Source organism: Apiospora marii (genome assembly GCF_038362585.1).
Source record: "Apiospora marii strain CBS 49790 chromosome Unknown utg000007l_segment0_segment0, whole genome shotgun sequence".
In the NCBI taxonomy this organism is placed as follows: Eukaryota; Fungi; Ascomycota; class Sordariomycetes; order Amphisphaeriales; family Apiosporaceae; genus Apiospora; species Apiospora marii.
This window is the reverse complement of record NW_027117379.1, coordinates 1,213,853-1,230,263: the sequence shown is the minus strand read 5'-3', so window position 1 is coordinate 1,230,263 and position 16,411 is coordinate 1,213,853. Positions and strand designations below refer to the sequence as shown.

The 16,411-nt window shown below is 53.6% G+C and overlaps 2 protein-coding genes across 2 annotated transcripts; one reads left to right on the top strand and one right to left on the bottom strand.

Moving 5' to 3' along the window:
- Positions 1-5,308: 5,308 nt before the first annotated feature.
- PG985_010759 (uncharacterized protein) lies at positions 5,309-12,808 on the top strand (the record flags this gene model as incomplete). The annotated part of the gene is made up of 1 exon (XM_066830526.1): positions 5,309-12,808. One exon carries the CDS (start codon positions 5,309-5,311, stop codon positions 12,806-12,808), a length of 7,500 nt encoding a protein of 2,499 aa, XP_066681208.1.
- Positions 12,809-13,790: 982 nt separating this feature from the next.
- Positions 13,791-15,709, bottom strand: PG985_010758 (ribonuclease H-like domain-containing protein; the record flags this gene model as incomplete). The annotated part of the gene is made up of 3 exons (XM_066830525.1): positions 13,791-14,147; positions 14,303-15,372; positions 15,508-15,709. The coding sequence occupies 3 exons, from the start codon at positions 15,707-15,709 to the stop codon at positions 13,791-13,793; spliced, it is 1,629 nt and encodes a 542-aa protein (XP_066681207.1).
- Between the last annotated feature and the right edge of the window lie 702 nt (positions 15,710-16,411).

The window sequence follows — 16,411 nt, the reverse complement described above, 5'->3', positions numbered from 1 at the left end:
AGTCGAATATACTACTACGTAAGGGTGGCATGTGGACTACGGTAGTCAAAACATATTAGTGTACTTGAATATGGAAGCTGAATTGGTTCAGGCTATGTCAGGCAGCGCAAAACCCGGTGAGCTAGTAATATGTACAGCGAGCGGTCAGCTGGATCGGATCGCGCACACTCTGTCTACCTAGGTATGTTTGTTGGTTGGGAGCCGCCCGAGCCCGATGGGTAAGGTATGAAACTAAGTGTGTGATCGTATCTTGCCGAGATGTATTGGTGCATTCGCGGTCTCCCGTTTTCCTTAGGTAAGGGATGACACAATGGGGCTACATGCCACATTCCAGCGCCAAGAGGTTGATTTTCTTCAACTGTGCCACCGCCATGTATGCGTTGGTGTCTTTCTGTCGATCACATGGTATCCGAGCTACGGCTTTTGTTTGAACGACGTCTATGTCCTTTTGACGGAGTATGCCGTTCCTTGCCAGCCACAGAGATGTGATTCGGTCTCGGGTAGTCCAGGGCTCTTGTCAAGATCCAGAGGGTCTCTACAGATACCATTAAGTTATCGCTCACCTTGAAAAAAGCAATATACTATTCCACTTCCTCACACATCCGTCGTTTGAGGCTCAGGGCAGAGAGCTGATGTGCGTACGTTGCTGATGGTCTGATTTCGTTGCTCTGAGAGGGAATAATCCCCCTCCCGCCCCCCCCCCCCCTTTTCGTCCTCAATTTGGAACAAGAAATCCTGGTCGTACAGACTTCGCAGATGCCCGGCGACATTAGTAACGCTTGTGTTTCTCTTATTGCATGGCGTCAAAGGCATATGGTGCAGTCTGATGCAGGATAGAGTGCATGGATTATATACTCTGGATGAGGGTTTATTGATGTAAATGGAGTATACAGTAATACTTCCTACGAGCCCCCTTCGCCGTTTACTCCAACTGTCTTACACACTTCTGAATTACGATTCTGTTGGAAAACCTCATCAATTGCCATGAACGGTGACTAGCACATAGAAGAGAGATTCTTGATCCATGTGGCTCGTCCCATGGTCAAATATACATGGCCAGTGGGTTGTTATCGACCCTGGCTGATCAATACACCGGCGCAAGAAGGGGGCGCATTGGTGTTGCTTGTCAGTGCGTTAGACAAGAGTCATTCGTATGGTTATCGTCGTAGAGACATCATGTCTTCGCTGCCGGGCTTAGGCATAAGACGAGAGTCGTAGTCAGCCATAGAGACCAAGTAAACAATGTATGTTCAGATAATACCGTGTGTATGTTGGAAGGCTGATCGGCTTTGCTTGAGAACCGTAGGTTCAAGCCAGCAGCTGTGCCATAGAGCTTGCCGGAAAAGTAGCCATCACCCTTCATGGCTGGCGAAATGCAATCAACCTGTGGCCAATGCAGTCAACACGGGTCAAGCCTGTGATTCACAACAGTCGTGGTCCATGTCATGTACATCTTCTGCCTAGCTCAGGGGCAGTCCCGACTTCCCTTGCAGGTATGAAGAGCGGTCGGTGACAACCCGTTCCGGACGACAGCATACGTGTTACTGGACAATATATGGTCAATGGTGCCTTTGCTTACTAGTTCGCTATTTGATACTCCCAGTCTCGATGGGATAGGGTTTTCTAGGATAGACATCTCCAACGATGCCACCTCCATGATGTGTTCAAGATAGCGACGACGTGTGTCTTGACTGATTCATCCAGAACCACGAATGGGCATGGAATAGTAAAGGGTTTGGTATACTACTTCTAAGATCGACTTTTATTGTGTTGTGCTGCCAACTACCGGTTTGCCTGCGAAATGGATGGACGGCTGGGAAGTCGACAACTTATCTCCTTGGTTTAAGATATAGATTCCAGCTATCCCGTGGCTTCATGCCAGCTTTGCAAATAAGATACACGAATAGTGAATAATCAGAATTGTCTCCAGAGTATGGTGTATTCGTGATGGTCTAATACCGGCGCGATAGAGGTGATATTCACACCCGCAGACCTTAGTTCTAACTGCAGAGCTATCACACTGGGAAGCTGAAGACTGAGCAAATGTAATCATCATCATCTCTGAAGACTGCGTTCTGGTAATTCTATCTCTAGCATGGCCTTGGCCGTCCACTCTGGAGACCAACGGCCGTAACCCAGCTCGCTACCTACTCCCAGAAACGTCGACCTCCGCATCTCTTCCGGTCTCTGTCAGCTCCATGCAAGCAACAATTGACAGACGCTGCCGGCAGGAGAGCCTGGTAATCTCGGCCTGCTCTTATCTAACAGCGCCGTCAATATCAGTCGCAGCCCCACCACCTTTGACATTATATTTCGAAAACCAGAATCCTCGGGATTTAGTAATCGCTTCTTGCTGCATGAGATGACAACGTTGTCACCGTCTTTTGAATCCGTCCCTCTATGGAACGCCGATAGCGCCATCTAACACATCCGCTTGAACACTGGGAGGCTTTCGTCCAACACCAGGATAAACATGATGGTCGAGGCCGTCTTTCCATCGGGGAAACCGAGTAGCTGCGTGTTCAGAGCAGCCTTCTACTACGCCACGCCTACCCACCACGAACATGCGCTTTGCAATGTGGTCTCTTGACATAGTTGTCGGCACATGATGGGTTTGCGTTGCCTACAGCATTTGGCGCGGCAATTTACCGCGAATGTTGTTCATTGATGGCGGGTAGCTGGTTTATTGGTCACTACGATGTCGCTGAAACAAATGCCCAGTGTCGGTTAAGTAACAGTCTGTCAAAGTTGAGCGTGGCGCTTTCGGATACGGCAAGTGATACTGTCTATAGTATATTTCGGAGTGAGCATCATGCTATTTCGAGCGAGTATTGGTGCCCTCTATCCCCAGTTTCATAACAAGGTCCCTAGGTAGGCTTTGCCGACGAGCTGTCACCATGGGTATCCCTTGTACCTCCTTCATGACACCCGTATCTGGCATCCGGGCAAACTCCGTCGCAATGGATGAACAAGATATCACGTACAGGACTGTCTATGAATGAGCCATGATGTTATACCACCCAAGAATTTCAGTCGGGCGGTATACCGAAAATGAAAAACTAGTCGAATGATATCGACTGGTCTCTGATCGGGTTCTCAAATGCTGTATAACACAGCTGCATACGGAGTCCCCATCATTATGATTGGCTTCTCCAGGCTACCCGCTCTGCCTTGTACGGGCATGTGTAGCGATGATCTCCTTGGGGTATTGGAATGCTTATTCAGAATGGCTAAATGAGTTTGCATAGTCTCCGTTCTCACTACTCGGGATGTTTATTGCGGACTCCGCTATATTGACTCATGATTTTCCTTAGGACGCGGTCGCCGACAAGGTGATAAAAAAGGATTTGCGGGCGATTTTCGTAGCGTGTGGATGCTCTGCTGGCAGCGCCAATTTTGGTGCAACCCTCCGGTTATGCAGGAACGCGAGTCAAAGGCGTTAATCCGAGGCACTTAAGTTGGCGCCCCGGGGTAACCCGCCTCACAGCAGATAAGGTTGGTGTAGTCAATGTGCGATTCGTGACTTGATACTGGGCTGAATGCCAGTTGTTGATATCAGATTCTGCGATCCGATGACATTGATTGATGAATGCATTAAGATGAATAGATTGTGCTTAAAGCCCCAGGTGGTCAGAGCCGTGATTCCCGTTGGAAGGCTATCCTTATGGGGCTACTGCTACCCGGTGCGCATCCCTACTGGGCATAGTACATAGATCCTAATTTACTGAAGCCCGGCACAGGGCCATAGAAAGACCAGGAACAGAGACTGTGATAGAGAGAAAAAAAAGTTTAAAAGTTTTGCTTGTGCTTTCGAGCCTCCAGGCCGTAGTGATGTCAATCAACTATTAGCCGCCTACCAGCCTGCCTTAGCCATGGGGGAGAAGGAGCGAGTGAGTACGAAATGAGAAACAATTGTCTCGTCTAACTTACTCGAAATATCCTGCAACAAAGTTTCGACAGGCTGTCAAAATACTTGACAACAATGGTGTTTTGAAACCAAGGAACGAGCCAGCCCTTAGCCAGCCGATGCGCACCACGTAAGTATGTACATAGTATTTGTTTATTTTCGCCTCGGGCCACCCCCAAACGCGACAGACTATAGGCTGTGATTATTTCTGAGCATCTGCTCGATGTAAAGTACTTAGACGAATCATCGTCATTTTCGTGTTGATTTCATTGGCCGAGAGGGAAAATTAGGGGGTTGACTATGAACGGACACCATTGAAAATGGAGAGAGAGAGAGATTGGGGCCTGTCAAGGGTCTGGGACTTGTGATAGAGAAGATGGGGCCCGCTTGCCGAATCGGTTTGACTTGAGCAGTTAGCAGCGCGGCCCAGCGATACCTCGATGCCCCAGCAGCTGCACAGCAGGGCAGCAAGTCACTCCTGCACTCCAGACTCGCATCGATGCTCATTACATGCACAATCTGGTCCAGTTCAACTTTCCTCATCGGGACAAGCCCTCTGCCCGCTCGACAGCTCTTCCCAGTTTGGGACTGACACCGGCGCAAGTAACGACCACTGATGAACGTGGCAATCCTGGACAGCGCAGTCGCTTGCTTGTGCTCATCTTGAATTAATTCAATTAACCCACGCCGCCCAAACCCTTTACGAATTCCGTTGACTCCCACGCCTCCACACCCATCATCCACCACACACACGGCCTTTCTATCGCGTCGTCCTCTTTTTCCCTTGCTCGTTTCTGCTGTCCAGTGTTCGCAAATCCCTCCTTCTGCAAGCCTGAGTATCCGAGTCCCATGATACCCGACAGCTCAAGCCCGTCGCTCGAAGTGGATTACAGCGGTAGCGACTACGACCCGATGCCTTCGACAAGCTAACAAAGTCGTGTTCTCTTACTCATTCCTTTAATTCTTCAGGTCTTTATATTCTCTCTCTCTCTCTCTCTCATATCGGTGGCCGCGGCTGTTATATATCGAACAGCACACCTGATTCATTTGGGCCTATCATTCCTTATTGCATCGGTTTGACCCTCGACAAGACGCGTCGCGACGATCGCTACCTGATAATATTCCTTTGACGACCCGCTCCGGAGCCCTCCAGCGCTCCCCCAGGTCGCAGAGGTGTCACTTGGCGACGCAAGAGAAATTATTTAGAGACTCAGCAGCAGGCGATTCTTTCTTCGTCTGCGCGCTGATCTCACTTGGGTATGTAAATTACGTGACCCCGGCTAGGCTGAGCTTCAGCCACAACCCAAATTGCGGGCATCCGCCGAGCACATGCGCATATGTTGATAGCCTCGACGCCAATGCGAACTTTGCTTGTTGTTCCTATCTACAATATTTTGTGACATGTCCACTGATCATACGCCCGATGGTATAGGTACCCCGAAGACGTCTTCTCAAAGGCCGTCAACTCCTCCTGGTGCTTCTGCACAGGACGGCATTGGAACTTCGCGATCTCGTGCCCTGTCGTCCCCGAGATCCCCGGCCTTCTCTACCAGTTCCACCGTTGATGGTTCAGACGACCAACAGTCATCTTCTCCGATCGTTCCGTCGCTGCCCGCTCCCCGGCTGCCCGAGCGAGCCCAGGAACATCTGAGGAGAGCCGTTTCGCCACAATCCCGTGCCGAAAGCGACGACGACAACAATTACGTGACTACTAGCTGGGGCTCACCATACCCGCCCTCGGAAGGCAGGCATCTACGCCAGACGAGCTCCAGCAGTGAAGCATCAGACGACTCACCGATTCATCGCTTGGCAATCCAGACGCCCTTTTTGAGAACCGTGCCTCTGATCCCGCCGCCCGATCAGGATCGCCACCAACAGTCGCAGTTGTCCGAGAGTGCTGCTGTACTTGTGAATCGTGTACGAAGGCCCGTCCGTAGTATCACGGAGGACTGGATCCGTGCTCACACGACCCACGACCTTACATCGGAGCAGCGTCACTGGTTGAGTGACGGAGATTATAGTGAGCACTCTTCACTGAGCGGCTCAGTTTCAAGCGACGAGGCTGGTTCGTTCGAGGAAAACGATCCCCGTACACCTCGTGCGTCGACTTTCCCCCGAACTTCTCGCGGGCACCCAAGGACACGTTCAAGCAACGAGACTTTGAGACAAGCAACGTTGAATTTAGCAAACGTAGATATGGATAATCTTAATGTGGACACGGGCAGGCGTGCCCAGGATGCGGCGAGCATTCATACCATCGATTCGGCGGTATCCGACACGACAAGCAAGAACGAAACGCCGAAATTGGACCGGATGGCGAGCGTCAATGGCTCCCTGCGCGATAGTCAGCTTCCTGCCACGCCCTCGAAGCCTGTGAAGCCGGCTGGGGCGCACACGCCGCGATTCCGGAAGAAGGTACCCTGGAAAGGCAAGAGTATCGTCGTTCATATCCCTCGTGATAACGAGCGGTGGCAAGGCGGCAGCAAAGGTCTCAAGTCGCTTTCATCCAGCGATATTGAAGCCATGTACAAGTCGTGGGAGGAGCTTGGCTACAATACTCAGGGTTTCGACCTGGATGCGCCTCGTGGCAATCTGGATCCCCTGGAGACTTCGTCTCAAAGCCGAAACGAGTGGCCAAACCTGGGTGACATAGCGAGAGAGCGTTCTCAGCGCAAATACCAGGTGACACTGCCGGATTTGAATGCGTGGAAAAACTATGTCAACGAAATTGCCGAAGCCAAGCTAAGAGCACTTGGTGTTTCGTTCGGCGACGAGGATCCAGCGCCATCTGTCTCGCCTGTCCCGTCCAACTTGAGCAGACAGACGTCTGGCCAGTACCCGCCTTTGCCTTTCTCGCCTCCCATTCCGACACTCTCGGCAGGTAGCGCTGGCCCTCAGGGTTTCCCATTCCCCGGAGCGTTCCAGCCAACCTCTGGCGCCCAGAGCCCCGCGTTAACCTCGCACTCGCCATTCAACGCGCCGGGCAAGTACAACCCGAGAGCTTCGATCGCCATATCACCAAACGAGCTACCTTTCCACTTCAACGGACAGCCTTCTCCTCATGGGTGGTCTCCTCATCAGATGCTTCTCAACCAGCAATTGGGCCGGAGTCGCTCACCTTCAGTCATGAATATGAGCACCGTTGTGTCCCCAACGTCCCCGTTCCAACATGAGAATATTCCTTCGCCCTTGGGCCTGCACCAGCGACATCAGTCGCTGCAGTTTCCTATGTTGCCACACCAGTTCCTCCAACGGCAGGATTCGGCCAGAGCTTCGCCACGGCTGCAGGAACTACGGGAAGTGGATGAAGAGGTCCAGAGTAATCCATACGAAGCCAACGGTACTCCAAACCCTCCCACTTCAAACCCCGAGACTGCTGCTCCTTTCATCAAGCACAATGCCAGTGCAAGTCTGCAGAAGGAGATTGATGATGCCGAATATCATCTGGAAGAGCAATTCCGCGAGCAGCTTGAACACGAGGACTACAGCCCTCACAACGAACAACAGAAGGCTGAGACTGGTACCACGGAATCGGAAAACCCTCCGTTGCCATTGCACTCCAGGGGCCCATCTGTACACTTTGGAAACTTTGGGACAGACCCGGCTGAGGGTCCGGTTTTGCACCACCCACGACCACACAGCCGAGGCCATTCCCTAACTCAGAAAGCATACTTCGATAGTGACGAAGTCCGAGACAGCACTGATGAAGGGAGCATTAACAAACTCCCGACCATCCACGCGAACAAGGGCGACGAGTCGTACGAGATCGAAACCAACCCTAGCAATATGGGTACCCCTGTCCAGTCTTTCGACCTCATCAATCAGATGCATTCGCGCGAATTTTCTACTTCTAATAATCCTTGGGCAGATGCCGTTTCCCAGAACGGTGGCGGCGAGCGCTCGTCGCGGCGTCCCAGCCATGCTAGCAAGCACTCTCTATCTTCGCTGAATGCCAATGCTGCGGAGTTCAAGTTCAACCCTGGATCAAGCAACTTCACTCCCGGCGGATTCAACTTCAATGCCCCAAGTTTCCAGCCTGGTGCTCCAAGCTTCCAACCCATGTCATTCCATGGATCACAAGCTTCGGTCAATGCTCCGCAGTCTGCTACTTCGAGTCACTTCAATATTCCTCAGTCCGCCACTTCGAGCCACTTCAGCGCTGCTCCTTCCAATGCTTCGGCCAAGAGCAAGATCACTGCTGCAGCACCGGCTTTCACGCCTCACCAGAGTGATTTCAGCTTCCCGGCGAAGAGCGATTTCAATTTCTCTTCGTCTGGGCCAAAGTTCAACCCCGATGCTCCAACCTTCCAGCCATTTGGCTCTTCTTTTGCGCCTTCCATTACCAGTGCTACTGCTTCTGGCAACGAGAGCAGCAGTAACAGACCAACCGCTATCTTTGGCAATATCGACTTGAGCCTCTCGGATATGGCCAAGCCGCCAGTGAAGAAGAGCAAGGCTATCCCGATTGTACGGCCGTCTAGCCGCAATTCTCCGGCGCCCGCTCCAGTAGTCTCAGTAGAGACTGACCATGATGAAGAAGCGGAAGAACAAGCCGAAGGTGGTCGTACGGACAAGGGCCGTCGTAGCAAGAATTTCCGGGATACTGGCGACGATGGTAACGATGTACCCCTCTTTGCCGAACCTACACCCGAACCCGAGATCCCAGTTGCTCAGCTCAGGCCGGCTGTTGGCAAGCCCGAAAGCCCTGCTCAAGATGAAGGTGACGAGGAAGAGGATGATGCTGCGGCACTGGGCGACACGAGCATGGCCTCGACCGTTCTTTCCGAATCAAATGACGGGAAGTTGCAATCGGAAACGAACGACACTAAGGCAACAACGAGCCCAACAGCAACTTCACCGGATCACGACAAGGCGAACTGGAACCCCTTCGAGTTCTCCAGACAGGAAGAGGCACAAGACTTCGCCAATGCTAGACCGTTTGATGACGAGGATCCGTCATTCACCAAGTCTCACAAGAAGAGCTTGTCGGCTACTGCCCAACCTTTCACCCCAGGAGGATTCATGTTTGGTGCACCCAACCCTGCTGCGCCGGCGTTCGAGCCCTCTTTCAAGACCCAACCGCCGCCTATGGTTGAACCTGAACTATCCGACGATGACCGAGCTGCTTCGCCGACTCCAATGCCTGAGCCTCGGCCTGCTGCAGAGGCCACCTCCGAGCCCGAGGAAGAGATGCGTTCGCCGCCTTCACCGGAGCCGTCCCCGAAGCCTGTAGCTCGAGGTGGGCTTGGGGCTTCTCGGTTTGCTTCATCAGGACTTGGTGCGTCCAGATTTGCTTCGCCGCCCCCGAAGCCTGCAGGTCTCGGAGCTTCCCGCTTCGCCAAATCGCCGTCGCCTGTGTCAGACGAAGCACCCGATGCTGCCGATGCTAATGAGGAACCGTCCGAGCTACACAGCTTCAATGACTCGATCCCCATGCCTGTGAGCCCACCGTCCGTCACGGCGGATGAGCCTAAGGAAGAAGATGATCATGAGCCAACATTCGAGGAGATTGATGCTGTGATGCAGCACCTGCATGATAATGACCCTACTATGGGCGTCAACAGAAGCGTCGAGTCACCACACTGGCGCCAACCCAGCCCGATTCGCAAAAACCCTCTTGCTGCTGCCACGGACGATTCACCATTACTTTTGCCGCCGCAACAAAAGCCGTTCCGGGATGGCGCACCAAGTCCCAGCCCACGGCATTATCGTGCTTTGCCGACAGAGCCTACACCGCCAATGCTTTCTACCGAAATGGACGATCCGTTTATTGATGAACCTACCAGTACCGTCATACAGTCGTTTGATGCAGAAAACCCGGCAATCCACCATCTGAATGGTGGGAGGTCTCCTCAGAGTGACTGGGAGGGAGATTTCAGTGCTAGCGAGCAAGACAAGCTTGAACAGCGTGTGCAGTTCTTTGACGGCCATGTTAATGACGTTGTTGACAATGTCCTGGCAAGCCGCCTCCATCCTCTTGAGCAAGCTCTGGAATCTATTCAACACGCCCTCATCCCGCGTCGGGCACCTTCGAGCCGACGCGATAGAAGAAGCATCTCTCAAGATATTCAAGAAAGCGACGCTGATGATGAAGACGATGACATTCCTGTTGCTCGGCGGTCTATGAGCCCCAAACGCGACAAGCGTATGGAGCAAATCCGCTTCGCTGTTCTCGACGCAATGAAGCACCACCAAGTTCTTCAAGCCCCACCGGTCGAGCAGACTGAGAAGTCCCAGACATTCGACGACTCTACCATCATCAAGGCGCTGTCGGAGATGAGAGTGCATCTCGAGCAATCGCTTCACTCAGACTTCCGTGCTGATGAGCTCCGTAGTGTTGTGGAAGAGGCTGTACAAAAGCGGATGCCTCCTATTCCTCCCCCAGTCGTCAAGGATGATGAAGAAGCCACAAAGAAGATGTTGGAAATGCAATCGCGAATTCAACAGCTTGAGCAGCGCCTTCACACAGAAGAGGAGAAGGTTGAGAAGGAAACCTCCCTCAGAAGGGATGCCGAGGACCAAGCGGCAGAGCTGCGTCGCAACTTGGAGCAGGCCGAGACAAAGATCATGGTTGAGGTCATGAACCGCAGCGTGCATGACCAGCGTACAAATGATCTCGAGGAGCGCTTGAAGGCTCAAGAGGAGAAAACCGTTTTGGAAATCAGCGGTCGCAGGGAGGCTGAAGATAGGCTCTCCGAGATTCAGAGACTCCTTCGCATTTCTTCAGAAGAAGAAGATCGCTTGCGCTCCGTGGTCGAAGAGAAGGAAGCCAAGATCAAGAGCGTCGAACAGGCCGCTGGAAAGAACACTATGCGGCTACATCTCCTCGAAGCTGCCCAAGCCAACGGCGACCAGAACCAAATTGATCTCACCAACCGACTCAATGCCCAAGACGAAGAGCTGCGTGCTTCCAGGCAGGAGGCGCGCCATTGGCGGTCCGAAGCCGAGCATGCACGCGACTCCAACCGACGACAGACTGACGACTTGGTGCAGGCTATCGATGAGAGCAGGCACTTGCGCAAGCTCCTTGACACAATGAGCACTCAAATTCAAGAATATGAGAGGACAAGAGAAAGTTGGCGAGCCAAGTACGCATCTATGCAGGACGACATGGCCCATACCGTCCGCGAGATGACCGAAGAAAACATGAGACATACCGCTAAAGAACAAGCCCTCCTTGCACGCCACGAGGTGCTTGATGCTAGACTCCAGGCTGAATCTCGAACTCGCGAACGTCTCGAAGCTGAACTCGAGCGTCTGGAAGGCGGTGAGCGCGCCGGTCTCAGAGCCATATCCGAGTGCAAGCGTCTCGAAGCGGTGCTCCTTGAACTCCGCAACGAGAACCACAATGTCCATCAGAATGCCATGAGAATTCAACGCGAGGCTCAGCAGGCAAAGGAGACAGCTGCAGCTGAAGTTCAACGCGCCCAAGTCACTGTCCAGACTGAGCTCGAAGCTGCCAATGAGCAGGTAAACATTGTTCGTGCAGAGCTTGAGGGAGAGCTTGCCGCCATCCGTGCCGAGCTGGAGCAGGCCAAGACGGGCGTTGACGATGCGAAGGCCGAGCAAGATTCCTTCTTTGTTGAATCCAAAGCTCAGCAGGAGATGATGCTGGAGGAGGAGGCCAACAAGCTCCGTGCTCAGCTTGATCAGGTGAAGCTCGACGCCGACACGGCCAAGGCCCACCACGAAATGATGCTTGAGGAAGCTACCACCTCCAAGGAAACCGTGTTGCAGGAGCTGATGCGCAAGCACCAGAACGAAGTGGAGGACCTCCAGGCACGCTATGAGCGCCAGGTCAACAACACGACCGAGGACGCTCAGCGTACTGAGCAGCATCTGCTTGAACGTTTGAGCCTGTCCACCTCCAAGGTTGAGCATCTTCAAGATCGCGTCTCCCACTTGGAAGACAAGGTGCAAATTGCGCAAGAAGCTGCTCGTGCCGCTGCTCAAGCCGCCAGGGCTGCAGGTGCTACCGAATCTGCTGCCCAAGCTGCAGTTGCTGGTAAGCCTGCCGTGTCTCAGGCAATGCAGCTGCCGGAGAAGATTTCCCCACAAGCTCTCCGAGAATCGATCATGGTTCTCCAGGAGCAGCTGCAAGCCCGTGAGCAGCACATCGAAGAGCTCGAGCAGACTGTGTCCAAGCTTGACCCCGACGCTGCTACCAAGATTACCAAGCGCGATGATGAGATCACCTGGTTGCGAGAGCTCCTGGCTGTTCGACATGGCGACCTTCAGGACATTATTGGTGCCCTGTCTGCCAACACCCTCGATAGAGAAGCCGTCAAGGACGCAGCCATTCGCCTCAAGGCCGGCCTGCAAATGGAAGAGCAGGAGCGAGAAAGGGCCATGAACGGCGGATCTGCCATTAACTTGCCCAACATTGCAGCCACTATCCAAGCTGCTACTCCCCGGGTAGCTCAAGCTGTCGGGCCACTTGCCGCCGCTTGGGGCAACTGGCGCAAGGGGAACACGCCTTCAGTGAACAACAACGCATCACGCATGCGATCATCCCCTGCGCCGGCGAGAAACTCAACGCCATCCAAGTCGACGAATGCTGGCCCAGGCTCGCAGAACAGCTTTTTGTCTGGCTTGATGACACCGCCGGCTTCTGGCCTACGCAGCACACCATCCACGGAGCCGAGTAAGGTGCAACCCACAGCATTTGGAAACACGGGACGTCGTTTCACGGCAGAGCAGTTTGCCCAACGGTCCCGGGGTCCATCGATGACGGCACGTCAGGCCGAGAAGATGCCCTTGGCTGTTTCGCCTCCACCACCAAGACAAATGGCAGACCTTGAAGGGCCCGTCACTCCGCTCATGGCGCGCTCCGGAGGCTACGACGCAGATGCGAACCGCATTGAAGACGATTTCGATGATGCTGGATTCTTTGACGATTGATTGCCGTCATAAGCAACATATACACGCCTAGATGATGAATCTGTCGAATCGGATATATGGAGGAACCGATCGACAACCCCTTTCGTTTGTACCAAGATGTATCCAAAGCAATTGGGTAGTGAAGTTGGTTATATAGGCCCTTCACTTGACGCGATATTGCCTTTTCTCTACTCCTTTCCGCGCGGAGCAGCACCGCTCCCCGCCTTTACGTCTAGATTGATACCCCCAAATTTGCTATACATATACAACATTGCTATACTGCATAGCGACATAATCACGCATCTGATGCATACATTCATTTCTACAGCCCCGTTTCAACTACCACCAAGACGAAATTGATGATAGCGAAGAACGGGAGTCTCTGGTTTTTTGGTTTTCCCCTTTTTATTTCCTTTGTTCGCTGGCATAGCTTGGAGCATGATCGCACACGACACGTTGGGGAGGGAGGATGCGCTCGCTTTTGCCAGGGGGAAGCGGAGAGGATGATGAATCCATATGGGAGGATATTTCTTGTCGTGGCCGGATGAAGGTGCTGAACGCACCATGAAGTTTACTACTGGTTCGAGATATGGACATATCCCATAGCTTGTGGGGAGGCTGACAGCTAGATAATATTCCGTGTAACCCCATCGACATCGAGGCTTCTTTTCATGGTGACTGATACGCGTTCCGTAAAAGTAAAACATAATGACACAACTCGTGGACAGGTCCTTTAGGATAAACTGAATCCCCCCTAACTGCTGCTAACAAAGCTGTAGCTGAATTAAGCAAGGTCCGATCCCAATTTCAATCCCAGCACTCCGTACATCCAGTCCACAGTATTCAAATACATATTGACTTTGACTTATACACACACCCGAAAATTCCCATAATAGCTTATACAGGGTTTTCTTTCCTTTCCCGGGTTTCTCTCAAGTGGATTTTTTCATGCCCAAACCTCATCAACGACGTACACTGGTCGATTCCACGCTCCCCGACACCGCTATGAACGGACGGAAGCCCTCGAGGGCGTGCCCTGCTTCCGCTTCTTGGCCGCCGGGGTATCATGAGCATCGTCATTGTGATCCAGAATCTCCGCCAGGGCGGTGTTCTTCCTCTTATTCTTCTTCTTCTGCTGGGTGACGGGCGTCTCCATGCTGTCGGTCGGCTGCTCCTCCTTGATCGCGGCGATGCGAGCCGATCTTCTCACTGGGGTGGTAGAAGACAGCGCCGGCGTCGCTCTCGGGGTTGTGTCCGGGGTGGGTGGGTGCTGGGGGTTTGTGATTGTAGTGTGTGGTGGTTGCTGCGATGGAGGTCTTGGCGGCGACTGGGGGCTTTCTCTTTTCGCCACAGCATCAGGCTGTTGGGTTTGTGTTTTTGGCTGGGCTCTCCGGGCGGCGAGGGCCCGGATGCCGCCGCATTCATGGGGGGTTGTTGGGAATATATGGTTGTTGGAGGCGCTGGGTCCCGGGAGATTGGGTTCAAAGGCAGTTCCGGCTCCGCTTCCTGCTTGACTGTAGGAGCGTCGTAAGCGTTGTGAGAAGACGCCGCGGCCCGCGCAGCAGGTGGTGTCGGAACCGGCCTCGATAACTCGGGCCTGGCGAGCGAAGGGGCGTTGCTGCGCCTCTGCCGCATCGCCATTATCCGCGCGTGCTTCGCGGCCTTCTTGCCGGACAGGTTCTGGAGCAGCGCCCGGAGGAGGTTGTGCTGCCGCGCAATGTCGAGGACCATGCACTTGTCGCGGGAGTGGAGCGTGTAGTCCCTGAAGGCTTGGAACTCGTCCCAGGGCCATATGTGCACCTTCTTGCCGCAACGCTTCGCGTCGATGAAGTCGACAATGTTGATGAGCCCCAGCTCCTTGATGGCCAGCTCGTACTCCGGGAGAGAGCCGCGGGGCTCCACCTTGACTTCGCGGCAGATGTCGTGGAAGGCTCGGAGCAATAGCTGGGCCTCTGTCAATGGTTCCTCCTCCTCCTCCTCCTCCTTGATATCCATGTCGTCGTCGTCGTCGTCTTCCTCCTCCTCTTTCTTGACCGGCTGGGACAAGTACAGCACGTCGAACTCGCGCGTGATGGCGGTCGTGCGCTGCTTGCAATACTCCTGCGAGCCCGGCGCGATGCACTGCGAGGACGCGAAGCGGTCGGATTCGTCCTCGAACGGGGCGCTGTTGTCGGGCCGGAAACCGGCCACCATGGCGAAGTGGTTGCCCCTCTCCCGCACGAACTTGACGGCCTCGGCGTGGGTGGGAAAACTCTGGTGGATGGCGCCCGAGTAACGCTTCACCTGCTTCTCGCACGTCGGCCAGTCGTAGTAGATGCCGGGCTCCCTGCCGATCGCGACGGCGTAGTACTTCTCCGCGTACGGGACGTCGGGGGCGGCGGCTGCACGACCCGAGCCCGTCATCGCGACACCAGGATTATCACTCGGTGGAGGCGCGGCGGTAGCAGCCTTCGTATCCAAATGGGAGTGCATGAATCTGGAGGCTTCGGCATACGTAGGGAACACATCGTAGAAGGCATCAGGAAAGCCATCAACCTGCTCCTCGACCATTACGCGAGAGTAGATACCGGGCTTCCGACCGCGCACTACGGCAAAAAACACACTGTCCGCCGCATTATCCCCATCTCATGTGACCGCCAGCTCGCCGTGGGAGTCACGCTGTTCAGTTTTGGGATGGAGAGAGACCGGCGTCACTGGCGTATAGCCCCTTTGTTGGTAACAATAATCTTGCCGACTCGGCTGCTGCCCAGAGTGGTTTTTCCCGCCACCATAGCTGGCCTTGAAACGCTGGGCCTCTCCCCACGAATTGAATCCCTTGAACTTGGCACCGCTGAAGCCTTTGACTTGGCGTTCGCATTCGGGCCAGGTATCGTACACTCCGGCCCGTCTGCCGACGCCAACAGCATAATATAACCATGCCATGGCTTCGTTTGTTTATAGGTCTGTACAATGTGACGATCAAGAAGTTGTTTATGGTGACTTGGTAAAAGTCGACCGTCTTGGGGGGGAGGTGGTTACTGGACGCGTGTAATGCGGCGGTCGCGAGGGGGATCATTTCCTTATTTAAGGTAAGTATTCACAGAACGATCTAAGCACGGATCTAGGCCGGAACATTGCGCTGCAATGCCGTCATCTGGATGGACAGTAACCTGGAGTTGTTCATGTTTCATACACCGGGCCATGAGATGTTTACATGCACTGCACGACAGAAGAAAAGATGAGCAAACGCGGGCATTCGGTTTCAGATACGGATAAGATCATTCTGTATGTGAGCTATCACACTCGGGACTCCATCCAGACAGACCGAGACTACCTTGCTGCCTCGAGCTGAAGAACTTGGAGATACCCGACAACCGACAAGCCAAGCCAATTGAACCAAGATATCCAAGTGTGAGATGCTTTTGAATACCCGACTTACAGTATGTCAGTATGTAGCGGTAAATTTCAGCTGTAGAGGAAGATATGAACTCGGTAACCTCTTCCAAGGCAGAACATAGCAGGACCGGCTCGTACGTTATTATATGGGACCCTAGGCAGCAGCGTCTGGCGTGAAATACGGAAATGGCAGACTGGATGAAGGCAAGTGGACGTTCCCCCGGTGCGTCGGTGTATTTTGGATCCTGT